We start from the raw sequence: 27,354 nt of genomic DNA on the forward strand, positions 1-27,354 counted from the left end.
TCCGCCGTAACTGTGTACACCATCGGTAGTGCGACTATACTCTCCAAGCGAGGGCGGCTGGAAGCAGGTCCCCAGTCGAGGCTCGACCGGGGATGCTGACCAATTGTAGTCGGGCGGACTTAAGCAAGTCTTTAATCAGCCTCCCCTCAAGTCAGGTGTGTGATGCGACCCGTGCACAATGACTTCCAGGTTCGCAGCTGTGTCTGCACGGAGCCTTCCCAGGCCCAGTCAACCTTGGGTTGTAAGTGGCCTTGCCGCAGCTTTGGGGCGAAGCTGCGGTCGACCTTTATTCAAAGCCCCAAACCCCCTCTGGTCCGGTGCGTATAGCAAGCGTTCATGAAATTCTATAAATTCATTAAACCGAGCTTCGGATCTCCCGGGAGAGGAGAAACCCCAAAAACTGTCCACGAAGGACGAGAAGGAGATGCTGAGGCCGAGATTAGTCGAGGCATCTCACAATGTATCGGAGACCGATGAGGAAGAGTCGCAATCCGAGGGGAGGGCGAGTAGCACTCCCCAATCTCAGCTCAGCTGGGCACCACCTCAGAGATGGCGAAAATGTCTCACCATCAGAGACGAGCGAGGGTCAACAGAGCCCGCTTCGTTCTCGGCAAGATAGCCAAGAACGAGGCTGAGGGCAAAATTGACCTTTGGGATGCTGAGGACAAGGCCAAATTTCTTGCGGAGATCGCGTTCCAGCCCTCGAAGGCGAAGCGAATTTGCTTAGAGGAAGTGAGCGAAAACGCACCTAAGAGAGCGAAGGACCCACAGGGTAATCCGCGTGCGACTAACTTTGTCAGCAAGGCAAAGAAATTTAGTGAGGTGGCCAGAGACAGTCTGGCTATAGCACTGTTGGACGAGCTCCATGACGACGGTCGCCTGCTGTAGGAGAAGTGGGAGGAGGTCGAGGCCAAGTTGGCCGACATGGTGACCGACAGGTTGGTTAGCATGCCGACCGGCCCCATCCCCTCTTTCGACTCCTCAGACGTGGTTAGAGGCCACCGGGCCATCAGGTGCGACGACGGGTTCTCCCGAAGCTTCCTGGCGGAGTGTGTTGCTAAGATTAGCGACACATGGGCTGGCCTTAAGATTAGGCTAGTCCACGCCAGGGAGATCCCAAGGAGACCCAGAGCTCGCATCTGGTTACCAAAGGGCCAAACTGACCGTGCAAGGGTGATTGCCTGTGTGAAGGCCCAGAACCCAGACATCCATACAGAGGACTGGACCATCCTCAGAACAGAGCAGGAAATGAAGGCGAGCCAGCCTTTCCTCCTGCTGATTAACCAGCGCTGTATGCCACAGCTGGAGGCAAATGACCACAAGGTCCGGTTCGGCATCAGGAAGGCCAAGATAAAGGTCTTCTTGGCCGAGCCGGACGAGATTCTGGAGGATATCGATGACACCAACAAATTGTTGGACGACATGGTCATCGACGACAAATCTCCTGACGCCACCCCCACCAACATCGATGTCGAGAATCGTGCAGGTTTACCTGAAGCGCAGCTCGCACGCAACCACGCCTACCAGATATGTGTCACTGAGAAACATGGGAAAGCTGAAAGTTTCAGCAATCCTAGGTCTCCTTGCTGACTCTGGATGGTACTGATAGTGAATAACAACAACAAACAGAGGGAGTGGAAGAAAAAGGAGCTTAACTCTAATTGGAGGCCCCAGCAATGGGCCTCACCACTGTAACCTACCTACCTACCTGGACCGCCGTGTACATAAGGCGCCGTTATCGTCTATATCAGATTTAAAGGATCGATTTCAAGAGTGGGACAAAATTGACACTACAAAAATTATTAGTAATTGTAATTTCGTACTTATATATATATATAAATAAAACCCGTTTTTCGCTGTCGCCACATAATATGAAAACGGCTTGACCGACAAATATACGAGTGAGAGTATATAGAATACCAACTGCAGAGTTTCATTCAGATAGCTTCGAAACTAGCTTGCGGAGAAACGGAGAAAGATGTTTACGCTTCATTCAGATGACGATGGACGATCTTTCAATTTATATTCAAAAAAACCAGTTGTCAAGAGGTCATAAACTCCGTTTTTACAAAATCAACTTCTGCATTAACGACCCCAAAACGGAAAATGTGTTGCCGAGAAAATTTGAGCAAGGAACGAGTGAAATATGGTAGGCGCCAATGTTCAAAGTATGTCATAAAAACTCTTCGTTGTATTCGTTTTAAATGACTCTACTTTATTTTGAATAGATTTTGTGGGCCTCTACCGCTATGCACATTATTGGGTTTATTTGTTCTTGTTAGGGAAAAATCATTCGTGAAATTCCACTTTCTCGTCATCTAATTCATTTTAATATAGTGACGACATAATCTGCCGCAATCTACATGTTTGCTATTGTTGAACCTCCCAAAAAAGTTGTTAACTTTTTCCGCAGAAGCTATTTTTACCAACTTTGCTTATGTTTTGAATGAGCTGCAGCTGTTTGATCAGCTGTTATCTGATGGAGGATGGAAATGTATCTTGCAAAATAGTCTCTCAGTTTTGAAGCTATTTGAAAAAAACTTTGCAGTTAGTATTCAAAGTATTCCGACTTATATTTATAAGTCAGAATGGACATATAGTTACCAGAGGAACAACCAGAAAGTAATTAGAAAACTTTCACTTTTAAAGTTTTTAAAGATTTTCCAATTTTTGTATTCAAAAATTTTAGTTTAAATTATGTTGAAATTCGGAACGATCGAGAAATTAATACAATTAAAAATTCTACATTTTTCAGTTTCCAACATATTTTTATCAAATTTGAGATATAGCCCTTAACATAAAATATTCCCGAATTTCAGTTTTAATCTTATGAAAATCTGTCATAGAACAAACAAATAAGACAAACTGTGAATGTAATACTGTAAGCATAAAACTGTCGTTATAAAAATAATAATTATTTCGTTTTAATATATATATATATATACTAGCTGTACCCTGCCACGTTTCTCTGTGGCATATTGTGGTTAAGAGGGCACTTCTGAATACATCAAGGTTATGGCAAAAGCATCTTCCTGGCATAAGGTGAAGAAGGCAGTCTAGTTATCGTAGGCGGATTCAGGACTCTTTCTTGCACATTTAGTTCTGTGAAATAGACACGTTGACCATTCTCCAAATTGACTGCCAAGTGAACTACAGCTGGATAGCGTTCATGAATTGGGAACGAAAAAATTCGCCATGCAGCCTCGTTGCTGCTTATGTATCTTGCAGCCTGGTATTGAGAGATTTCATCGACAACTCGTACTGCATTGCTGTCACCATTTTCTGCCTGAACACCAAAAACTGTCATATCGCTGCCTTTATTCACGTACTTGCAGTTATATTTAATCGATTTCACGGAATTGCAATATTCTACGTTGATGTGCGCTTTCTATGATTTTGACAATAGTGGTGAGTATGGAACAACCCAACGATTGTCTACCTCAATATCACCAATTCTCATGTTTAAAGTTGCCGAAGTCCCTCCATCTTCAGTTGACCGTCTCCTATACAGAGGATATCCATCGTCCCCTGTTACGGTGTTGGCTGTAAATGCTCGAAGATATCGCTTGGAACACTTCCCGTCTACCATTCATGGTGAACATGGGTTGAGGGTACCACAAGGGCCATGGATCATGTTCTTGATGACAACTTCATGCAAATCCGTATCAACCTCGGACCGTGGAATCTCAGCGAATATAACATCGTCGATTTCGTCTGGAGTAATTTAATCATACAGCCAAATCAGTATGTGCGCAATCCTCTCTTCTGCCATTCTATTGAATACATCCAGCACCGCACAGATCCAAAAACTCCATGTTTCACAATGAAATCCATCGGTGACTTGAGCTGTTGTCTGAAAACACGGGCTGTGATGTTATGCCTATCCTAGACGATTGTCCAGGAAATAACAGCTGCACTATCCTCGTACCAAACTGGATTGCATATGAAGGTGATAAATAAATCTGGACGGCCGTAGCAACGAACATATGCCATGGCATCTTGAGCATATTCATGCATGTGGCGTGGACTACCTATGTATGAGGATGGCAAAATCGTGAGCTTTCCAACGTTGGTTGTATTACGGTCATTCATCACAGCATCCCGCAAATGGATATATTCCTCGGACCGAAGTTTCGTCTGATTCAATCGAAGGAGCCTGACAGTATATGCAGACCTGATGCATCCGGCCAATAACGACATTGCGATTCGAGCTGTAATCAACAGTTGGATTATATCTGAATGCAAGACGATTGTATTGCAGGTTTTGATCTGCTGCAAGCTGTAAACGCGCTTCAGCTACCCTTGCCCTGTCGCGTTCATTATTTGGAGAGTGAATCAAATCGATTGCTGCTGAACGCGACTGCCTAACTCTCAATCGTTTTCTCTCAAGCCTATCTCCTCGTCTTTCTGCTGATTCCTCGTTGTGCATCTGCATTGCTTTCAGCCGCTCAGTCTCTCGGATGGAGGCCCGTTCTTCGTCAGTCATATTCGTAATCTTACGTCTGTTTGCTTCTGTATTGCGAGTACGACGACCCAAACTCGACTTCTTGGGTGGCATGACTTCGTTTCGTACTGAACCTGAACAAAAAAATAAAATTTGTATCTCCAATTTCTTCTTTCAATATGTTTTGAATGTTTGACAGGAAATGCTTTGATTCAGCTGGCTGCCTGTAGAGGGCGCAGCAGTAGGGGCACGGGGAAACGCGAAAAAATTGATATATTCGCAACCGCAGATAAGCTATCAACATCAAAAGTAGACAATAACCGAGCTGGAACCTTAACGCTTAACGCTTAACCGCTTAAGCGGTTCAGAACTTTTCAAGTCTATGAAGGAAGTAGACACGAACAGAGCATTTTTATATATATAGATATAACTTTTAATATATAATTTATATTGTATTAATAATTATTTCGGAATGCAATCTACAAGAGTATACAAACTTCGGCGATCGAAGTTAGCTTCCTTTTTTGTTTTTTCTTTTCATTTGAGTTAAATTGATTCTTAATGACTTCGGCGTGTAGAATTTAGTAGTTTCTTATGCGTTATATTTAGTTATGTAAATTACTTATTTATGTATTAACTTCAGTGATTAAAATTTATCTGAATGACCCAACAAAAAGACATTACAAAACTGTAGCTTCTTAAACTTCTCCAGACTAGTTCCTACAACCGCTACCGTTACCAAAAAATTAGGAGCATATTGGTTATTTGCAATGTATATATATAATTTTTGGTTTTTGTTCTTATTTTTTTACATTTTGTCGTTATTAACATAAGATTACAGCCCAATTTTCATTAAATCTTTATATTCATCACGTGCAAATATAAACTAGTGACATGATTTCTGTTCATTTAACTTTAACCAATTATCACTTATTTTAAGTTCAAAAAATATATACTTTTTTTTTCCATCTTTCAGAAAATTTTAGCAGAATAAAAATATTTTTTTGTCGTGGTTTAGTTACAGGGACAACGCCATACATATAGTTAAGTAAAAGTATTTGTTCTGTTTACGCTCAAAACTTAAAAATCAATAGGAATGCTTTTAATTGCCTTTTGATCGATTAACAATAAATGAGTCTTTGTAACGAAAAAAAGCGACCATTTGAAGAGATTTAGATTATATTTTTGATTTTACTATAAATTAATGATCGGCAGAGCCCTAAAGCAGGCGTAGCAAAATCCTACTTCTATTTTAGCGAGATTTAATTTATACATATATATATTCTATATTCCAAAGAACAGGAAAGGGAACAGCCAGCTGCCTTGTCTTTTCTAAAGGCATGCTGCATTGGCATTGGTTGTCCGCAGAAAATTCCTCCTTTGGAAAATAAAAAAATTGTTTAAAAATTGAAAAAAATTTAACATATGTTTTTCAAATCTTTCTTAAATTAACTAAATTTTGAAACATCAGCTTGCGCTAGTACTGCGGGGTCAGGTTCGACGATGAAAAGAAGATCATGCCTTTCGAGGATTGCACTGATGTTAAGTTCCTGTGTGTCGGAACTGATTTTGGTGTGGAACCATACCACAAATACTTACTACAACATGATTTTATTACCGGCATGTTCAACATTTCGTTGTCCCAACTCAACCGAGTACAAAATTTCTGAGAGTGCTTTTAGTAGTTCAACGTTTTATCTCTGATCCGACGAGAGTCTGTTAGGCCTACTTTCCTACTTTCGACATAACTATCGACATTGAGACTGCTTTAGAGAATGATTAATTGGTCAATCGGAAATAAGCCTCCTTGGTTTAATAAAGAGTTACGTCGCCTCGAAAATATAAAGTCTTGGTTGTACGCTAAATTTAAATGCACCGGTACTCAATCTGGCATTTTTAGCTATTTAACAGCTTGGTCAAACATTATCGTTACTTCGTTGCAAGGCCGAGTTCCTTAAAATCGTAAAAAGTTTAAGTAATAATAATATACGTAAGCTTTTCTGGGCTTTTAAAATCTTTTAAATACAAAAGTACATAATGATCCGGCCACAATTTACTTCTTTTTTTAACTTCTTTATTAATTACCTAATCGTCTGGTATATTGGAAGATATTATAAATTTGCCAAAATATTTTTATTTGTTTATCTGCATTATGTGGTTCTAATTACAAGGCAATGCTTTGATCGCCTATACGCGCTAGAATTTATGGTCTTCTCCAAGTTCTGTTTTCATTTAGATTTGAGTCTACATTCACAAGTGTTTTAGTTAAAGTTTCAGTTACATTTTAGCAAGGTAAGTGAAGTGTATTCAGTTAATAAATTCATTTGCCGAATTGATTTTTATTTGGGTGCGACTTGAACCTATATGGTGTGAATGGAAAACTCATTAATTTTCCGGAATTTGTTTTCTAGTTAAATTGGTATGTAAATTATGTTTTAAGTGTGTGTCTCCGTGTTGTTTCCACGCAGCAGTCACGGGGATACGGGGTGTAACGGGGCTTGCCGTCTTGCCTTCCCTCTGGAGTTGTTCAAAGTAAGCTATATGATGGGAGAACTCTCTCCGTTGTTATCTGCCCTTAAGACGAGATAACCAATTCTTGATTACAATTCAATCAAAACTTAAACTTATTAACTGTACTCAAGCTAAGCGTGGCCGGCAAGCCGAGTTTGCTGAGTTTGCATATAAAACACTAGGGAGATTTAATAATCACACAGACTTATAACAAACTATGGCTACTTATTAACTATGACTAATTATTAAATATTCTCGTCCTCGGTCATCCGGAACTTGTCAATGACCTGTCGTATTTCCTAAGCAGCTTTTTCTTCCTCAGCATTCGAAAGAGTAGGATGGAGCAGCTAAAACAGATGTCTGTAGTTCCAGTCGAGCTTACCTCCTCCTTAAGTCCTTGGATAACCTCCGAGTTTGGTTGGTTCATTCTTTGGAGAAGTGGGATACTTAACGCTGGGTTATGGCTGATGATATTTAGCAAAGGGGATGCCGCCATGCCAGGTGATTTCTTAATAGTTTCTCGCTGGTTGAAATATTTGGTGCCATTGAAGAAAGCCACCCGTTCAAATGTTTTAAGATGTGAGCCATTAGTAACTGTTTTAGGCCCATCGTCTGTGCTAACTTTTTCGGGGCACTCGTTGATTATTATTATACCGTCGTCTACCAGTGTGATGGTAAGTAAAACGCAATCGATTACTTCATTGTTACATTTGGCTACTAGTTGCCTGTAGTCCTGTAGTTGCAGGATGGTGTGTTGGTATGATACGGGAAAGATTGTAACCTTTCTGCATCTAGCTTTAGTGTTAGGAACTATCGGACTGAATGATTTTAATATTGGATGCCTCTATTAGGCTTATGATAGGGACTTTTGTGGAGTGATCAATTATTACAGACTTCAAATCATTGTGGTTAAAAATAGCTGGGTTTATAATATTGGCTTTTGCAAGCGTAACAGTAATCACTAAGTGTTAAATCTTTGTTATTAATATTATATTTCTTGTCAAGAGATCCTCGTATAAGTGTGGAGTGTCAACCATATTGTTTCGTTTTTCTTAAATGATTTTGTTAACTGCCTCTGTTAGTTTATTTATTTTATTTTGTGTCTAAGTATTAATGAATAACTGCCTGTTATTGGATTCTACTAGTCTGAGTTTGGACAATTTTAGCATTTGAAAGTACTTTTCCATAAACATCTAACTTCTAACTGTAACTTCTTTACATCTTCGACTAAACTTGTCGTATGATGTGCAAGCTTTTTTAATAACATTTTTGCTCTCAATGCAACCAAACGCATGGCGGTCGTCTTAATCAATTTGGGTATCGAGATTTAACCAATAAATAAAAGAAAACAGTAACACTTGCGGATTCGTTTATAAACATCAAAATTTGGTCCTTCGAACCGGATCCGCTAGTAAAGCGTTCTTTTTCGGATATTTGATATAATTTTTTTTTTTTGTAAACGGTAATCTAGAAATGTCTATATCATTTACAATCGTTCTCTTATCTCGATCACGATTCGGAGTGTGATTCAACAACGGGGCTTCTGCAAAAGCCAAATTACTCGGGCACATAATAACGCAGTCAAATTTTCAATCGGAACCAGATTGGGAAAACACCGACGCCGATTTCGTTGCCTATGAGGAAAAACACTACGCTACACACGCCATTTTGAGCCACACTTTGGCGGAGTTACGACGTGATCTCACATCTCAAAACAGTATTTCGGCCACTGTCCAAGCAGCCAAGTTTATTTTCAGTTCGAGCGAATCAAACTCTCAATGTTTTTCGGTAACTATGAGGACTGGAAACATTTTTCGGATATGTTAACGGGATCGATCGCTTGTAATCCGAGCCTGACGGATTGTTAACGATTTCATTATTTACAATCGCACCCTTCCGGAGACACGCTCACATTAGTTAAAACTATTTCGGTTACTAATGAAAACTATCGTGAAGCATGAGATCGCCTAGAACAGCGATATAATAAAAAAAAAATGTATGACGCTTTTGAGTGCTACAACCTATAACATCAGCACAGTGCCTAAACTTGCCGATGGTGGAGATGAAGTTAATCGTGGATTACGCGCTCTTAACTGCGAAGATCGGGATCCCTGGCTAATTTTCATATTATTGTCAATGTTGGATTCGGAGTCCCGCCAAGCTTGGGCTCAGTGCGCAGACTCTGAGAAGAAAGTTGTGACCATAAACCAATTTTTGAAATTTCTTACCTCACGCTGCACTACCTTGGAGGCTTTTCACTTAGTTCAACCAACCCAAGCTCGACGTGCAGCTACAACGCATAACGAAGATATGCATCCAAGACAAGACGAACCTAAATGTACATCGTGCCAGCAGAATCATCAGATGTTTAAATGTCCTCAATTCATCGCCCTCGACATTGCATCTCGCCGGGAATTCCTCAAGTCGAAGATGCTCAGTTTCAATTGCCTCAGCCCCACTCACATGGTGGGAAACTGTACCTCAAAGCATACTTGTCGGATCTGCCGCCGCAAGCATCATACTTTGGTTCATGACTCGTCGCAGCCAAGTCAAAATGGTAACCACGTTGCGACAGCCAATGTGGACAGCCACGAGCGAACATCGGTTTTACAACAGGAATCTACAATTGGCCACAACCAACCGCCTCTTCGAAGTCATCATTTGGCGAATGTTCCTCCCATGGAAACCAATTTCACTCATCATACCCTTGAGAATATTCCTGCTGCAGGTTCTCAGACTGTTGCCAACCATCCTCGCAGACGTCGTCAACGCTTGGGGAAACACAACAACTTGCAGGATGCTCCTGGACACTGGATCTACAATTACCTTGGCTTCGGAATCATGTGTCATCAAACTATCGAATAGATCTCATTCATTCTCAGCTCGTTGACGTCATCACTTTCAGCCCAAGCTATTGACACCTCATCTTCTACGTGGAAGCACATGTGCGAGCTTCCCCTGGCAGACCTAACCTTCTGCACGCTAGGATCCATCGATGTCATCGTTGGACAGGATCAGCTGTGGTCTCTCAATACTGGAGAACGAAAATATTTTGGTAACGACTTTCCTATTTCTCTGAATATTGTTTTTGGTTCTAAGAATGCGTTCTAAGAATGCGTATGTGTGGGAGCAAAATAACATTCGGTGGGATCGTTGGCGTCCAGGAGAGCCTGGCTTGTCTGCTTGAACCACCGCATCTAAGTCCGCGTGATGTGTTACGGCAGAAGTCAGGTGATTATTGCATGCATTGTAAGAGCCTGCAATAATCACATGGGCGATCTATTATCTGCGAAAGCTCTGCCGCCTTTCTGATGGGGAAGATTTCCGCCTGGAATATGCTGAATTCGCTTGGTAGCTTATACGACAGCCTCGTCTCTGGGTCTAGGTACAGTATATGCCCGCTTCAACTCCTCCTTCCATCTTGGAGCCGTCAGTGTATATGTTGAGGTATCGAGCATGGTCCTAAACCGTTTTCCAGCCTTCAGGTCCCATGAATGTTCATGTTTTTACATCAGGGAAAGTTCTAGGCGTCATGTAGTCAGATACACTGCTCAAGGTTCGAACAATTGAGCAGTGACCGTATCCTTGTGTCGACATGTTTTCTAGCGCAACTAGGCGTTGTGCAGCCTTACCGCGGTCAGTTGCGCGTGAATGTCCAGGGGATCAATTCCAATTATAGTTTCTAGAGCTTTTGTGGGGGCTGACCTCAGCCCCCCAGATATGCAGAACAGTGCCTGCTGCTGGGTTCTTTCCATAAGCTTTTTGTAGATCCTCTTTTCCATGGCCTGCGACCACACTAAGAATCCGTATAGCAATGTCGGACGCACCACCGATATGTAGACCCAGGGCATCAGAGCGACAGAGATGCCCCATGTGGTGCTGTGCATCTTCTTGGGTGCATATAGCGCAATGATGGCCTTTTTCACTCTCTCTAGTACATTGAGTTTCCCTGCCAGCTTGCTGTCCAGTAAAGTGCCCAGGTATTTGACTTGTGTTTTCGGGGTCAGCCTGGTTGTATTTATTATTGAAGGGATCCATAGCGGTACCTTGTATCTCTTAGTGAGAAGAATGAGATCTTATCCGCATTGATACTGAGTCCTATCTTGTCCGTCCACTCACATATCTCCCTCGTCAGCATAGTCTTTTATCTTTGGGGCCTTTCTCTCGAACCTTCTGATTAGATCGTGAACCACTAGATTCCAGAGGAGGGGCGACTGTACTATACCATCCTTTTTGTGCAGGGCTCTCTCAATGGTGGCTACTAGCGAATGCAGCGCCGTCACCACTGATTTCCCTTTTGTGTATGTGTGCTGGTTGATTGACAGTGATCTGCCCACATCGTTTCTGATGTATAGGTTCAGCAGCTTTTCTAGCGTCTTGAGTAGAAAGGAGGTGAGGCTTTTCGACCTGTAGTTCTAAGGACTGGTGTGGCTGCTCTTTTCTGCTTTAGGCAGGAAGACAATCCTCGAGGTCCTCCATTGGATTGGGATATAGCCCGTACTAAGACAAGCTGTGTATATTGCGTTTAGCCATGGAGTGATGAATTCTTTGGTCGCCCGCAGCATGGCTGGAAATATTCCATCTAGTCCTGGCGCTTTTATCCCAGCGCAGAAGTCTATAGCCCAGTGGATTCTTCTAGAGGATATGAGTTCATTTTGGAGATGCTCATCCCTGGTTGCTAGTACATCGGTGATCTCTGTCCAACCTGGGAAGTGCGCTAGTATTAGTGCTGGTAGGGCCTTTTCGTTGTCCTCAGTCCACTGCTGACTCTGTATGGTAGGTTGCTTTAAAAGCAACTTCCGTAGTCTAGCCGTTTCTGGGTCCGTTTCAATTTTGGAGCAAAAGTTTCTCCAAGAGCTTCTTTGTGCCCTGCGTATTTCCCTCTTGTAGTTCCTTAACAGGGTTTTGTATTCCTCGTTGATTATATCATCCTTCGCCTGCTTGGCGAATATGGTCTGGTCTGGTCCTTTTTTTGCTTCTTGAAATCGGGCATGATACGTGATATGCACCGAGTAATTCCTTAGAGAGGGTCTCTAAGGACTTTCCTATGTTTTCATCGGATTTTACTGTGAAAGTGAGATATATATATATATTACAGATATAGATTATATCTCTAAAATTTCCCCAGTTACTGTTCTGGGGGCTTCTAAAAACTGTTGGTTTTGGAGAGTGATCGAATTCGCATTGGAACTCTATGTACCTATGGTTTGAAAAGGATGGTCTCTCCAGGTCCTTCCAGTCTGATACCATTATACTTTGCCCCGCGAAGCATTGCTTTGCGGCCGTACCGCATACTATGGGTCCTTGCCCCGTTCCTAGTTATAAGCATTTACGTTAATTTAGGTGTATTTCATAATCTAAAATACTATGAATAAAGTCGAAAATAAAAAACCACATCAGATTCAGGTGCTTTAGGCCGGGTTCAACTAGACTCCTGAGTTCTTCCGGTGGAGCTTGCTTATCTTGTGCCATTTAGCAGAAAGCTACCAGTAGGCGCTTCTTCTTACTTTCTAGCAACACCACAGTCAGGTCGTCCGAGCTGTAACGAGACATAAGGTTAGCTTGAAGACCCTTCCGGACGAGTACGGTTGTTCTTTCCTGCTTACCGATGGTGTGTAGAACGCGTTATTGTTTTGGGATTTTAGTCCGGTGATAGCATTGCCCGAGGCAATAAATGACTCTTGGACTAGAGCTACATCGGCGGACCCTTGCTCCATGGCAATTAGGAGTTCCGCCGACACGACCATATGCTCTTTTGGAGATTGAGCTGCAGTACCCTTAGGGACATGGGTACCGGGCTGAACTCCACTCGACGGTTTGACTACTATCGTCAGGTCACGGCGTTCCTCCTCTTCGAACTCATCCAGCGTCAGTTCCTGGACGGCGACGACAATGGTTTCCAGACCTTGGTCTTTCTCCACTTCGCCTGCCTTCAGGGTGGGATCATCCTTATCCCCGGGGTGGCGCTTGTTGGGGCGCAGATATACGCCACCCATGCCCCACGCCATCTTCCCGTATCTTGGATACAGGATGTCTCTCTCTGCCTCCTTGTTAATCTGGAGCACTGCGCATTGGCCCCCCTCTTTGGGTAACGGGCTCATAATGTGCAGTACCTTCCATTCTGCCGTTGGGATGTCGGGACTCTGACGCTGAAGCAGCTTCTGCGCTCGGTCCCCTTGGATCGCAATGGGGAAGAGTACCATCGGTTTTGGGATAGATGGGATTAGTTCCCTGTCCACCACCTCCAGCTCCGTCCCACAATACTTCAATCCGACCGACCGTTTGCGACAGCGACTTTCTCGTCCGGTCATCCATACACTTTAGGATTTTGACCCCATTTAGCCACCCAACACCATCGAATGTGGGCATGTGACTCAACGAGCCGCGCATGCACCGTCTTTCACCCCGGCTCGGCCACCTCGCCACTCTCATCGCTCCTGTCAATGAGTGCCACGATTAAGTGTCTTTTGGTCACCTCACTGGCCTTCGCAGTTTTCTTTTTCTTTTGGTTATTCGCCTTCAAGGGGGGGCCTTTTTCCTTGGGCACGCGTTGCCGCTTGCTCGCCGGAGTGTCCTTTATGGCACTCTCGGCAGAGCGTTGCTTGGTGGCAAGCATCTCCTCCACCTTGTTGGCGCAACCGGTCGTTGATGCCATGGTAGGAAGCGTGGCGAAGTGCAGCCTGCTCTCCTCGATATTTGCTCGGCTTAGTTGAGCTTTACCTTCTTCTCTTCTGATTTCTTGAATTCAGCATATGAACAAACATTCTTTAATAGATAGAGGCTGCGAATTACTTGAGTGTAGGTTGGATTTATAATTTCTCTGTATGCTCTTTGAATAATTTCAATTTCATAATGCTCAATACAAATGGTGATCTTTCTATGAATAAAATGACTAAGTAAATTTGTTTGGCTTTTTCTAATTTCATTATATCATATAAGATTGTGGTAATGGAGTTGCCGAGTTAATTTTTATCGATTTTAGTAAAAATTATTTGTTTTTTGAAGTGATTTATTGGTTTTCAGTTAAATGAATAAGAATGCTATATTCTTCTTCTGCACTATGTTGAGTACTTTACTATGATGATTTTCTTCAATTTTAATTCTTAATAATGCATCGCCTACTGAATTTTCATTTTCTTTAGTATAATCGATTTTAAATTGGTATTCTTTCAATTTGGCTCTCCATCTTTGTAACTTGGCATAATGTTCTTTTAAATTATGTAACCATCTAAGAGGTTAGTGATCACTAGCATTTTTCCTCGTCCTAGTAAATAATGTCAAAAAGTTTTAGTAGCCCTAACTATGGCGAGTAATTCCTTTTCGATAGCACTGTAGTTTAATTCGTGTTAATTAAGTGTTCTGCTAATAAATTATAAATGATGGCCATTTTGGGAAAGAACAGCCCCGAGGGCTAAATCACTGTCATTTGTGGTTAAGGCAAATGTTTTTTTCGAAATCGGATAATTGGAGAATCGGTTCAATTTTTACGGAACTGCATTTTTCTTGGGCAACGCCGGGCTAGCTCATGAGGCCCAGGGCTGGGTTCGACCCAATGTCCGCAGTCCGCACAATTAAATATCGGACTAGTCGGCCGTCTCAGACAACACTTTTCTCTAACAAAACTACCATCACTAATTACAAAAAAAAAGGTAAACAAACAAACAAATATAGGCGGACGACACTGCTCGGCCAAATTGGTGGCATTGATGTTTCAGCCACAACGCACCCACCTATCCTGTTATGGCTCCTGGTCTTCTAGGGGCATCACCCATCTCCGGCGGGCCGGAGCTTATTTCAGGCGGTCTGGCAACCGGCTCATCTCCCCCAGGTAAAGGATTTAATTCCTTGTTCATTTTATTTTTATTTAATTGCTATTCACAAAATTACAGCTCTTAGTTCTTACGCGGCATTACCTCAATCCCGGTGAAAGCGCCAAGGCTGCCTGTTTTGGGGACTCAAAATTCCCGGAGGAGAAGCGCCTCAATGATTTGGTCCCAATCAGCCACCAAAAAAAACACATTCCCCTCTTTGGTCCCTAATCTCTGCTGGAGTTCCAAGAGAAATTATAGGGTTACGGGTGTTTGCAAAAAAAAAAAATAAAGACAACTACCGGGCTTCTGCTCCGTTCCCCTTCGATCACAGCGCTGGTGTTGCACAAATCCCGGACCCAGGATACGGCTAAGCGGAGGACAAGAATAACGACACTAATATAACAATAAATAATTAATACTAAACTAATTCAAATTTTTTTGTTTCCTTCAGCACCAATGGGGTATGCGGCCTGGAAAGTGGCGCGTATTGCCGCAGCAAGAAAAACAAAATATATGGCCAACACCCCCGTGTTCGCCCCTTATCCGGAACGGACTCACCGGATGTAGCAGCTGGCGGCTTCGTGCGTCGAAGTTGGCTGCGCTCTGGGCTTCTGCGGCGGCTCTGGCTACGGCTTTGGCGCGCTCTACGGCAGCTCTGGCTACGGCTTCGGCGACGGCAAGGCGGCGCTCTGTGGCCCTGGGCGGCGGCTCCGGCTACGGTTCAGGCGGCGCTACGTCTGCTCTGGGCTACGCCTCCGGCTATGGCTCCGGGACAGCTCTGGTGATAGCTCTGGCGGCCACACCTCTGATTTGACGGGAGCAGGGCAAGTCAGCTATAACGCTTCCTCCAAAATAACGACACAGAGAAGGCTAAGCCGCATGGGTGAAGAGATCCTTCTTCGCTCGCCAGAACCTGGCACAAGTTCCCCGCGCAGGGAGGGGTCGAAGCATTCAAGCGAGGGGAAGATGGATAAGGCGCAGTACAAAGCTGCCCTTCAAAGAAGAAAGGAGAAAGGCCTAGATCTGGAAACCATTGTCGTCGCCGCCCAGGAACTGACGCTGGATGAGTCCGAAGAGGAGGAAGGCAGTGACCTGACGATAGTAGTCAAACCGTCGAGTGGAGTTCAGCCCGGTACCCATGTCCCTAAGGGTACTGCAGCTCAATCTCCATAAGAGCATATGGTCGTGTCGGCGGAACTCCTAATTGCCATGGAGCAAGGGTCCGCCGATGTAGCTCTAGTCCAAGAGTCATTTATTGCCTCGGGCAATGCTATCACCGGACTAAAATCCCAAAACAATATCGCGTTCTACACACCATCGGTAAGCAGGAAAGAACCGCCGTACTCATCCGGAAGGGTCTTCAAGCTAACCTTATGTCTCATTACAGCTCGGACGACCTGACTGTGGCGTTGCTAGAAAGTAAGAAGAAGCGCCTACTGGTAGCTTCCTGCTAAATGGCACGAGATAGGCAAGCTCCACCGGAAGAACTCAGGAGTCTGGTAGAACCCGGCCCAAAGGACCAGGAACTGATGGGGTGGGTGGTTGCAAATGCAACTGCGCACCACAGCGTATGAGGAAGCCCCGACATAAACAACAGATGTGAATCACTTTCAGACTTTAGACTTTATAGATATGAAAATTGGTAAAAAGACCAATCATGCATCACGGCCGATTTCAAGGAGCAAGAAATGGACCACCGTGGTGAAACAGTGTCCGCTCGCTCCAACGCGATAACCTAAGAGATTTCATCAAACTCGCCGAGCAGGCGAAGGATGATATAATCAACGAGAAATACAAAATACGGCTAAGGAACTACAAAAAGGAAATACGCAGGGCACAAAGAAGCTCTTGGGGAAACTTCTGCTCCAGCATTGAGACGGCCCCAGAAACGGCTAGACTCCGGAAGTTGCTTTCAAAGCAACCCACCATACAGAGTCAGCTCAAACGCGACGACGAGCAGTGGACTGAGGTCAGTGAAGAGGCACTAACAGCACTAATGAACGCTCACTTCCCAGGTTGCACAGAGATCACCGATGCTAACAAGCACCAGGTACTAGCAAGCAGAGAAGAGCATCTCTCGAGGATTGTCTTCCAACTTAAGGCAGGAAAGAGCAGCCACGTCAGTCCCAAGGACTACAGGCCGATAAGCTTTACCTTCTTTCTACTCAAGACGCTAGAAAACCTGCTGGACCTATACAACAGCTCGAATATACATAAGGGAAATCAGTGGTGACGGCGCTGCATTCGCTAGTAGCCACCATTGAGAGAGCCCTGCACAACAAGGAATATGCGCTCGGAGTCTTTGTAGACATATCAGGTGGCATTCAAAAATGTAAGCACAAACGCCATAATGAAGCGCCTAGGAGCGACCAACCCGCACCCCGCCATTAACTTTTGGATTTGAAATCTATTATGTTGTCGACGGATTGGGGCACCGCTTCCAAGGTGAAAGGAGCGCACAAGGGCACGCCGCAAGGTGGAGTACAATCGCCCCTTCTATGGAATCTAGTGGTTGACGACCTAATCAGAAGGTTCGAGAGGAAGACCCTAAAGATAAAAGCCTATGCTGACGAGGGAGATATGTGAGTGGACGGACAAGGTAGGACTCAGTGTCAATGCGCATAAGACCTCATTCTCTTCACCAAGACATACAAGGTACCGCCATGGATCTCCCCAAAAATAAATGCAACCAGGCTGGCATGGAAACCCAATGTACTAGAGAGGGCGGTACATGGGGCCTCTCACCCGCTCTGATGCACTGAGTCTACATATCGGTGGAGCGTCCGACATTGCTATACGGATTCTTAGTGTGGTCGCAGGCCATGGAAAAGAGGACCTACAAAAAGCTTAAGGAAAGAAACCAGCAGCAGGCACTGCTCTGCATAACTGGGGCGCTGAGGTCAACCCCACAAAAGCTCTAGAGACTATAATTGGAATTGATCCCCTGGACATTCACGCGCAACTGACCGCGGAAAGAAAACTTGTCGACACAAGGATACGGGCACAGCTCAATTGGTCGAACTATGAGCAGTGTATCTGACTACATGACGCCAAAAACTTTCCCTGATGTGAAAACATCAACACTCAAGGGACCTGAAGAATGGAAAACGGTTCAGGACCATGCTCGATACCTCATATACAGTGACGGCTGCAAGATGGAAGGAGGAGTTGGAGCTGGAATATACTGTACAGAGCCCGAGACGAGGCTGTCGTATAAGCTACCAAGCCAATGCAGCATATTCCAGGTGGAAGTCTTCACCATCAGGAAGGCGGCAGAGCTTTCGCAGATAATAGATCCCCCATGTGAGGCGGTAAACCTGTTTGTAGACAATCAGGCGGCGATTAGATCCATGCAATCGTCAGCAGTCAGTTTCAAAAATGTACTGACAAGCAGGGACGCACTAGATATCCTAGGCAGGACAATGTCAGTGCGGATCTATTGGGTTCCCAGCCACCAAGGCATAGATGGAAGCGAAATCGCAAACGAACTTGCACAGGAAGGAGTTGAACTGACAGAACAGAACAGAAAACCTCCTAGTCACTTTAAGAACACACCAAAGGGAGTTGGAGAGGCGGGCGGACGTACTAGCAAAAAGCAGGTGAAGAGGAAACTCCTACTTCGCCCCTACGTAATGCATCTATCCCGAAAAAATCAAATTTCTTTATCATAAAGCATATATAGCCATACAAATGATCGGAAAATTATTAAAAACAAAAAAAAATATAACTGTTCTTTGTTTTCAACAAATTTTCATCAAATTTGAGATGTAGCCCATTTTTATGATTCTACAATTTTGTGTTTCTTATTTTTATTTTATGAAAATTGGACTACTATATTATATAGCTGCCATAGGAACGATCGTTAGATATAGGGGAAAAATGCAAAACTGTGAATGTAAAACTGTTAATGTAATTTGTTTAGGTGAATAAAATGGAAGCAGGCATTACTTTATTGTTATCGTATTCATTACATACACTCAACAGAAAAAGTGTGCGTACAAACTTAACGCGCAACTTTAATGTTAAATAAAAATAGTTGTATGGAAGATATTGTGTTCGTTTTTTTTTTAATTTAACGACACATCAATTATTAAAAATTATAGCCAGTCTTAATTTATTTCCGTCCACAACTTTTTTAATTAAAATTAAAAAACAAAAAAAAACCCATGTTTTCGGGAAAGAAAAAGTGTGTGTACAAAATTCAATTAAGTAAAAAAAAAAAACCATTTATTGTTAAGGCATTGATGAAATTAGTAAAAAGTAGGATACCCATTTCTATCTATTGTCTCATTTAAGCGTTTTGGAATTGAATAACCCAATTTTTTGGTGAATTCAGGTTGTATTTTACTCCACTTATCCAAAATCACATCCTTCAACGTATCCTTCGATGTAATTGTTCGAAGACGAATTCATAATGAATTTATTGATGAATCATAGATTAATTGTTGATGAATTTTTATTGATGACAGCCTAGGACTTGGCCTTGTTAAATAAATCAACAGTTTGTATGAAAAATCAACAGTACCCCTTCTGACTGTTGATGAAACGTTGATGAATTACTGATGACAGGTACTGCAGGGTTATTATATGCACAAGTATACAGAAACAGTTATACACATGTTTGAGATCAACTGTTTCTGCTGCCGATCTCGCCCTCTCTCTATCTAACAAGCGGTCAGCAGCACAAAATATAAAATTTTAATTGTTCGTCATTGTGCTTGCGAACAGAAGCACACGCTTCTTACGCTCTCATTTATTGATAGCAGGGAAAGCACTATTGTCGTTGGAATCAAAAAAATAGCCTCATATTGCATAACGAATGTATGGTCGTAAATCATCTTACTCTAAAGTCTTTGGTTTTTCCTTCTCCAGACCGTTCATTATATTATATATACATTACAATATATTATATTTATTATAATACATAGCAACCCTTACTATACCGCCGCTGTTCTCGTAGGTGTCTGTCCTTTATAGATTAATATAAAAGACAGTTCCCAAAAAAGCATCCACCATCCGTTAAAAGAAGAGTCCTAAAAACTTTTCCGTTCCTGAAATATCTTACTCTTTTCGCAATCTTAATTTGACGGACTTTTTCCCCGATAGTTATTTGATGATATCTTATAAAAACTCAGAATTGTTTTTATTATTAGAAAAAAAATTTGTATTCACCACGGATATATATAATATATAATTAGGAAGACCAATTGATATGTATAACAAACTTGTATAATTAATCACTGTTTTTGGTTTATACTCCATAATAGGAACCTTACAGAATAAACAAATACAAACATTCTAATTTATTATAAAGTAGGCTAATTTGCCAATAAGTTAAAATCAGTAAATTTTTTGTGAAAAAGAAAGGAAAATAGTTTAGAACAGCTGTACGTGAGAAACTGTACGAAGTCGCAAAATCAAAGTACTAATAAGTTGTTTGTTAGTGTAATATTAAATATTAACAACCAAATACTCTATAGTGGAATTTAGCAAATATGTTATTACTAGCTGTACCCTGCCACGTTTCTCTGTGGCATATTGTGGTTAAGAGGGCACTTCTGAATACATCAAGGTTGTGGCAAAAGCATCTTCCTGGCATAAGGTGAAAAGGGCAGTCAGAATTATCGTAGGCGGATTCAGGACTCTTTCTTGCACATTTAGTTCTGTGAAATAGACACGTTGACCATTCTCCAAATTGACTGCCAAGTGAACTACAGCTGGATAGCGTTCATGAATTGGGAACGAAAAAATTCGCCATGCAGCCTCGTTGCTGCTTATGTATCTTCCAGCCTGGTATTGAGAGATTTCATCGACAACTCGTACTGCATTGGTGTCTGCCTGAACACCAAAAACTGCCATATCGCTGCCTTTATTCACGTACTTGCAGTTATATTTAATCGATTTCACGGAATTGCAATATTCTACGTTGATGTGCGCTATGTATGATTTTGACAATAGTGGTGAGTATGGAAACACCCAACGATTGTCTACCTCAATATCACCAATTCTCATGTTTAAAGTTGCCGAAGTCCCTCCATCTTCAGTTGACATCGTCCCCTGTTACGGTGTTGGCTGTAAATGCTCGAGGATATCGCTTGGAACACTTCCACAAGGGCCATGGATTATGTTCTTGATGACAACTTCATGCAAATCCGTATCAACCTCGGCCCGTGGGATCTCAGCGCATATAACATCGTCGATTTCGTCTGGAGTAAATTTATCATACAGCCAAATCAGTATGTGCGCAAGCGGCAATCCTCTCTTCTGCCATTCTATTGAATACATCCAGCACCGCACAGATCCAAAAACTCCATGTTTCACAATGAAATCCATCAGTGACTTGAGCTGTTGTCTGAAAACACGGCCTGTGATGTTATGCCTATCCTAGACGATTGTCCAGGAAATAACAGCTGCACTATCTCGTACCAAACTGGATTGCATGTAAAGGTGATAAATAAATCTGGACGGCCATAGCAACGAACATATGCCATGGCATCTTGAGCATATTCATGCATGTGGCGTGGACTACCTATGTATGAGGATGGCAAAATCGTGAGCTTTCCAACGTTGGTTGTATTACGGTCATTCATCACAGCATCCCGCAAATGGATATATTCCTCGGACCGAAGTTTCGTCTGATTCAATCGAAGGAGCCTGACAGTATATGCAGACCTGATGCATCCGGCCAATAACGACATTGCGATTCGAGCTGTAATCAACAGTTGGATTATATCTGAATGCAAGACGATTGTATTGCAGGTTTTGATCTGCTGCAAGCTGTAAACGCGCTTCAGCTACCCTTGCCCTGTCGCGTTCATTATTTTGAGAGTGAATCAAATCGATTGCTGCTGAACGCGACTGCTTTGATTCAGCTGGCTGCCTGTAGAGGGCGCAGCAGTAGGGGCACGGGGAAACGCGAAAAAAGTGATATATTCCCAAATGCAGATAAGCTATCAACATCAAAAGTAGACAATAACCGAGCTGGAACCTCAACGCATGTTCTCTAAAAATTTGGGCTTAAACGGTTCAGAACTTTTCAAGTTTCTTCTTTCAATATGTTTTGAATGTTTGACAGGAAATGCTTTGATTCAGCTGGCTGCCTGAAGAGGGCGCAGCAGTAGGGGCACGGGGAAACGCGAAAAAAGTGATATATTCCCAAATGCAGATAAGCTATCAACATCAATAGTAGACAATAACCGAGCTGGAACCTCAACGCATGTTCTCTAAAAATTTGGGCTTAAACGGTTCAGAACTTTTCAAGTTTCTTCTTTCAATATGTTTTGAATGTTTGACAGGAAATGCTTCGATTCAGCTGGCTGCCTGTAGAGGGCGCAGCAGTAGGGGCACGGGGAAACGCTAAAAAAATTGATATATTCGCAACCGCAGATAAGCTATCAACATCAAAAGTAGACAATAACCGAGCTGGAACCTCAACACATGTTGTGTAAATATTTGGGCTTAAACGGTTCAGAACCTTTCAAGTCTATAAAGGAAGTAGACACGAACAGAGCATTTTTATATATATAGATTATTATATTCATGTGTAAAAAGTAGTGGAACTCGAACTAAAAAAGAAGCTGTCCATCAGCTCCAAAGCTCTCCTTGTCGTTCTCTTCTTGATGCACCCGCCTGAGTCTGTTCAACTTGCTTGCCAATCGCTTAGGGGCAAATATTACAGAAAAATATTAGAATCAATTGTATAATATGACTTAAGTAATAGAGCCGCCATTAGAAAAGTATGCTCCCAACAATTGCCCTCAAGCCAATCACCATATTAAGAGCGGTGACAATTTGAAAGGATAAATCTTATCTTCTGCAAAACAGTTGTAGCATTATATATCCCTGACGGATATTGGATGACGGAAAATAAAGTTTCACAAATGTCTAAATAGTTGTTTATATTTTTTTGAGGACCATATTAAAAAAAAATCGGGTATAAACATTTTGATTTAAATATTCTAATCCATTTTCTTAGACTCAAGCTTTTATGCCCAGCATTACTCTTATTATGTTTTGTGTCCAGATCTACAAGAAACGCATTAGAGAAAAGTAAATAGTAATTGTTCCTGGAAGTAAAAAAAGCAAATCCATTAGTTTTGTTGAAAATTCGGCTGTGTTATGAGAGAAGATGTTAAAATACTTCAAAGTTATTTATTTAAGTTACGGTAAAATAAAGAACATATCCTCTATGAAAACTACCTTAAAAATTTTCATGTTTTTAATTCTCAATCATACTTTACTAATATCAAAATTAAACGAAGATTTTTGCAAATATTAATCGATATCATATGGAATTCTCTTGTTGTAAATAGGTCTGTCGATCATCATTAATCGAATTTTCCTTACAAGTTCAAAAGTTAGATAAAAGTAAATGTAAGTAAGTTTTTGCTATCTTTTATTATTTTACTAATATTTAAAACAAAAAAAGGTTATAATTGTTTTTGTTGTTTTAATATAATGTAGTTTTGTAATTTTATATATGAAATTTTGAACATGTGCATATTCTATTACAAATATACGAAAGTCCAGGACCTTGAATTCTTAAATAACTCGCTGAGTGGATCTCGTCAAGCGGCGAGAGGAAGTCTCTGGCCGGTTATGCTACTATTCAGTAGTATCAAATACATACGACGATCTCAGTCAAGAATCGTGCCATTACCCTGCAGTACCTTTCATCATTACTTCATCAACGTTTCATCAACAGTCTAGGGGGTGCTGTTGACGATTCATCGATGACAGGCCATACAAACTGTTGATGAATTTAACACGGTCATGTCCTAGAATATCATCAATTAAAATTCATCAACAATTAATCGATGATTAATCAACAATTCATAAACAATTCATCATCGATGTTTCATCAACTAATTTCTCAACGGCCGGGAAATGGTACTGCCAACGACTGCCGTCTAGACTACCGCCGTAACTGTATCGCGGGCAGAGCGTCTTAGTAGAAGTCGCAGTCGGCAGTGCGTCGACTCGGTAGAAGTCGCAGTCGGCAGAGCGTCGCCTCGATCGCAGTCGCAGTCGGCGCGTTGATGTTGATGACACGCGGTACTGCAGGGTACCGACTATCTCACACGTTGATAAAAAAAAACTACGAAACTCATAGGTTGCCATATGTAATCGGCATAAACTTAGATTATCTGGCACTCTCCCTTTTTCAATAATTTAAGCCCAATAATATAATACCCATCCCCTTTCTTATTTGCATTTTAACTTTTAAAGGAATAAGAAGTAAGATACATTCAGTTTGTCAAGTAATTCTTTGCAAAACGAAAAATCCCTCACAATTTTGGGTTTAAACTGAAAATTTATTGACAAATACAAGAATTTTAAAAAATTGTCTTTTATAATATTATTAGGATAACTTTAATCTATAAATATAAAAACAAAACTTAAATATTTTAACTTAAAACATAGTCAGAAATAACAAAAACAAAAACATTGCAATTCGTATGCTGTCAATTAATTCTTTGCAATTTGCAAAGACGTTATAGTTTACCAAGGATAACTTAAAAACTATAATAGCTGCGGCGTTAATATTTTATGTGGAGTCCATTTGCATCTATTACAGCATGGAGGCGTCGCGACATTGGCATTATTAGCCCCTTCGAATCGTAATATTCTGGAATTTTCTCCCATTTCTCCTGTATTACTTTAATTAAACCCTTTTTATTTGTTGGAGTCCGTTTAGTCACTTTCTTTTCCAAAAAATCCCAACAATTTTCTATATATATTTATATCTGGGCTTTCCGCAGGAGTGTCAATGACTTTTTTGCAATTAACAGGAGCCAGGTCCTGCACAGCTGCGATTTGAGCTGGAGTTCGTTTTCCTGGTGCAGTTAATATTTATTTCTTTTTGGACAAGTTACGTCATGCAGACCAAATTTCTCCGCGCTTCTGGACAATTCCTTTTTAAGGATGTCCAAATAAAACTCCTTCGTCATTATATCATTGAAAATCCGCAGCTCACCAACTCCCTTGGATGATATGCACCCCCTTATCATCACAGAAAACTTGCCAAATTTGAATGTTGGTATGATATTCTTCGGCTGGACACCTGTGTTTGGTTTCCTCCAAACTTTATTGGGTCAGCCATGAGTGTATAGAATTATTTTAGTCTCGTCACAAAAAAAAGCTTCATCCCCATACTCAGGAGGCTGGTTAACGTGGCCGATAGAGAAATTAAACCGCCTTTCAATATTTATAGCTGAAAGCATTGGTTTCTTCCTGGCAATGTGTGAGGAGTATTTGTGGAGATTCAGGACTTTCCTCACAGTCTCATAGAAACCTGTTTTTCTGCAATAATTTTATAAGTCCAAAGAATTAATTGACAGCATACGAATTGCAATGTTTTTGTTTTTGTTATTTTTTACTATGTTTTAAGATAAAATATTTAAGTTTTGTTTTTTATATTTATAGATTAACGTTATCCTAATAATATTATAAAAGAAAATTTAAAAAAAATTCTTGTATTTGTCAATAAATTTTCAGTTTAAACCCAAAATTGTGAGGGATTTTTCGTTTTGCAAAGAATTACTTGACAAACTGTATGTATATACATTCACTACCCAGGAAAAGTGTGCGTACAAACTGACCGCGCAACTTTAATGTTTAATAAAAATAGTTGTATGGAAGATGTTGACTTCATTATACCCTTGCAGGGTATTATAATTTCAGTCAGAAGTTTGCAACGCAGTGAAGGAGGCACCTCCGACTATATAAATATATTCTTGATCAGGATCAACAGCTGAGTCGATCTAGCCATGTCCGTCTGTCCGTCTGTCCTTCTGTCCGTCTGTCCGTCTGTCCGTTTCTACGCAAACTAGTCTCTCAGTTTTGAAGCTATCTGAATGAAACTTTGCAGTTAGTCTTTTATATACTCTCACTCGTATATATGTCGGAACGGGCCGGATCGGACAACTATATCATATAGCTGTCATAGGAATAATCGGAAAAGTTTTACAAAAAAAATTATAAAATTTTTAGTTTTCAACAGAATTTAATCAAATTTGAGATATAGCCATTTCATATTATTCTACAATTTTGTGTAAAATTTTATGAAAATCGAACGACTATATCATATAGCTCCCATAGGAACGATCGAGAAATTAATTCAATTAATAAGTATAACATTTTCAGTTTTCAACAGATTTTCATCAAATTTGAGATATAGCCGTTTCATATTATTCTACAATTTTGTGTAAAATTTTATGAAAATTGGACTAATATATCATATAGCTCCCATAGGAACGATCGAGAAATTTGAGAGGAATGAGAATGGCGGTGGCTGTTGTCGGAAGACTGACAATCTCGGACGACTATATCATATAGGTGCCATACAAACGATCGTAGATGTAGAGGAAAAATGCAAATCTGTGAATGTAAAACTGCAAATATAATATGTATAGGTGAATGAAATGAAAGCAGGTATTACTTCATTGTTTTTTAATACAAATATATATAATTTATATTGTATGGATTCCTATTCATAGAAGTTCTATCTGCAAGGGTATATAAACTTCGGCGTGCCGAAGTTAGCTTCCTTTCTTGTTTTTTTTTTAAATTACCGACACATCTATTATTAAAAATTATTATTATTCAATGCCAAAACGCTTGAATGAGACAATAGACATAAAGGGGTATCCTACTTCTTACTAATTTAATTAATATCATACCAATAAATGTTTTTAATACGCTTTTATTAGTTCGGGATGTATGTATGTATGTAACGGAATCTTTGAACACTATTTTCAAGAGTTTCCAAATATATAAGCTTGAAACTTTGCATACTTCTCAATGAAAAAATCCCATGCAACACGAAGGCCTTAAATGAAATCATGAGATTACGAAATAGTTCGTAAGATATTTCATAATTACATGCCCGCAAAAACTGATTATTGATATATCGAACTAAAATATGAAAAATAACTTAGAAAATTAAAAAAATACGCATTTATAAGTACCCACACTAAAAAATATAAAATAAATCATAGTTAAAAAAAAAATAAAAAAACACGCTTTTATAAATAACCGAACTAAAAAGAAGAAAATAATTTATAACTACAAACAAAATTATTGAATTCAGAGCAATAGTATATAATTATAAACAAGATCACTAAATTCAGAGTTAATCAATAGTACAATTATTCTAAGGGCAACTACCTGTAAGGGGAAAATTTTGAATGTATAGAAAAATCCTACAAATAACAGTTTCACTGTCCAATGCTTTGCCAAGTACATGTTTAAATATTGTTCAAACAATGATAAATGTATTTCTGTGAACATAAAATATAAAAGAAAATGTTTGATAGTTACAAAAAAATTATTAGATTAACAAAAACAGTGCAGCTGTAGAGTATCTCGTCACGCATGTATTTAAACGTTGTGCTTAATGACAGCATTATATAACATATATCAGTCAAATGACTCTGAATTTAGTGATCTTGTTTATAATTATATACTAACGCTCTAAATTTAATAATTTTGTTTGTAATTATAAATTATTTTCTTCTTTTTAGTTTGGTTATTTATAAAAGCGTGTTTTTATACCCTTGCAGGGTATTATAATTTCAGTCAGAAGTT

General features: G+C 40.8%; 3 protein-coding genes and 2 pseudogenes across 12 annotated transcripts in view; 3 read left to right on the forward strand and 2 right to left on the reverse strand.

Annotated features, from left to right (window-relative positions):
- Window positions 1-558: 558 nt before the first annotated feature.
- LOC147643605 (uncharacterized) lies at window positions 559-9,820 on the forward strand (annotated as a pseudogene).
- A 746-nt stretch (window positions 9,821-10,566) lies between these two features.
- Window positions 10,567-11,093, reverse strand: LOC147643606 (uncharacterized). The gene is made up of 2 exons (XM_086833006.1): window positions 11,002-11,093; window positions 10,567-10,963 (listed from the first exon to the last, which is right to left on the reverse strand). The coding sequence occupies exons 1-2, from the start codon at window positions 11,091-11,093 to the stop codon at window positions 10,567-10,569; spliced, it is 489 nt and encodes a 162-aa protein (XP_086689132.1).
- Window positions 11,094-12,370: 1,277 nt separating this feature from the next.
- Window positions 12,371-13,700, reverse strand: LOC147643607 (uncharacterized; annotated as a pseudogene). Its single transcript, XR_015271758.1, has 2 exons — window positions 12,562-13,700; window positions 12,371-12,494 (listed from the first exon to the last, which is right to left on the reverse strand). The product of XR_015271758.1 is annotated as an uncharacterized LOC147643607 (transcript).
- Window positions 13,701-15,222: 1,522 nt separating this feature from the next.
- Window positions 15,223-18,818, forward strand: LOC147643608 (uncharacterized). Its single transcript, XM_086833007.1, has 3 exons — window positions 15,223-15,243; window positions 15,334-16,086; window positions 16,154-18,818. Exons 1-2 carry the CDS (start codon window positions 15,223-15,225, stop codon window positions 15,937-15,939), a joined length of 627 nt encoding a protein of 208 aa, XP_086689133.1. The 3' UTR covers window positions 15,940-16,086; window positions 16,154-18,818.
- Window positions 18,819-23,055: 4,237 nt separating this feature from the next.
- The window catches only part of AGO3 (Argonaute 3), a 241,481-nt gene continuing 237,182 nt past the window's right edge, over window positions 23,056-27,354 (forward strand). For 7 of the 9 annotated variants that reach the window (XR_015271751.1, XR_015271752.1, XR_015271753.1 and 4 more), the window contains exon 1: window positions 23,056-23,139. The gene's annotated coding sequence lies outside the window, so the exon portion shown is untranslated. Of the gene's footprint in view, window positions 23,144-27,354 lie in introns of all 9 variants that reach the window. The other 2 variants (XM_020957702.2, XM_086833003.1) reach the window with 2 other exon arrangements.

The sequence above is a fragment of the Drosophila serrata genome, unplaced genomic scaffold, assembly GCF_035046125.1.
Source record: "Drosophila serrata isolate PLE 108 unplaced genomic scaffold, ASM3504612v1 contig_264, whole genome shotgun sequence".
NCBI classification, from domain to species: Eukaryota; Metazoa; Arthropoda; class Insecta; order Diptera; family Drosophilidae; genus Drosophila; species Drosophila serrata.

Bases quoted from the DNA above. Each gene is read 5' to 3' on its own strand.
- LOC147643606 (XM_086833006.1), bottom strand. From the start codon at position 11,093: ATGCTGACGAGGGAGATATGTGAGTGGACGGACAAGATAGGACTCAGT. The intron at 10,964-11,001 runs GTACCGCTATGG...AAATACAACCAG, and splicing joins TTCTCACTAAGAGATACAAG to GCTGACCCCGAAAACACAAG.
- LOC147643608 (XM_086833007.1), top strand. From the start codon at position 15,223: ATGGGGTATGCGGCCTGGAAA. The intron at 15,244-15,333 runs GTGGCGCGTATT...CACCGGATGTAG, and splicing joins TGGGGTATGCGGCCTGGAAA to CAGCTGGCGGCTTCGTGCGT.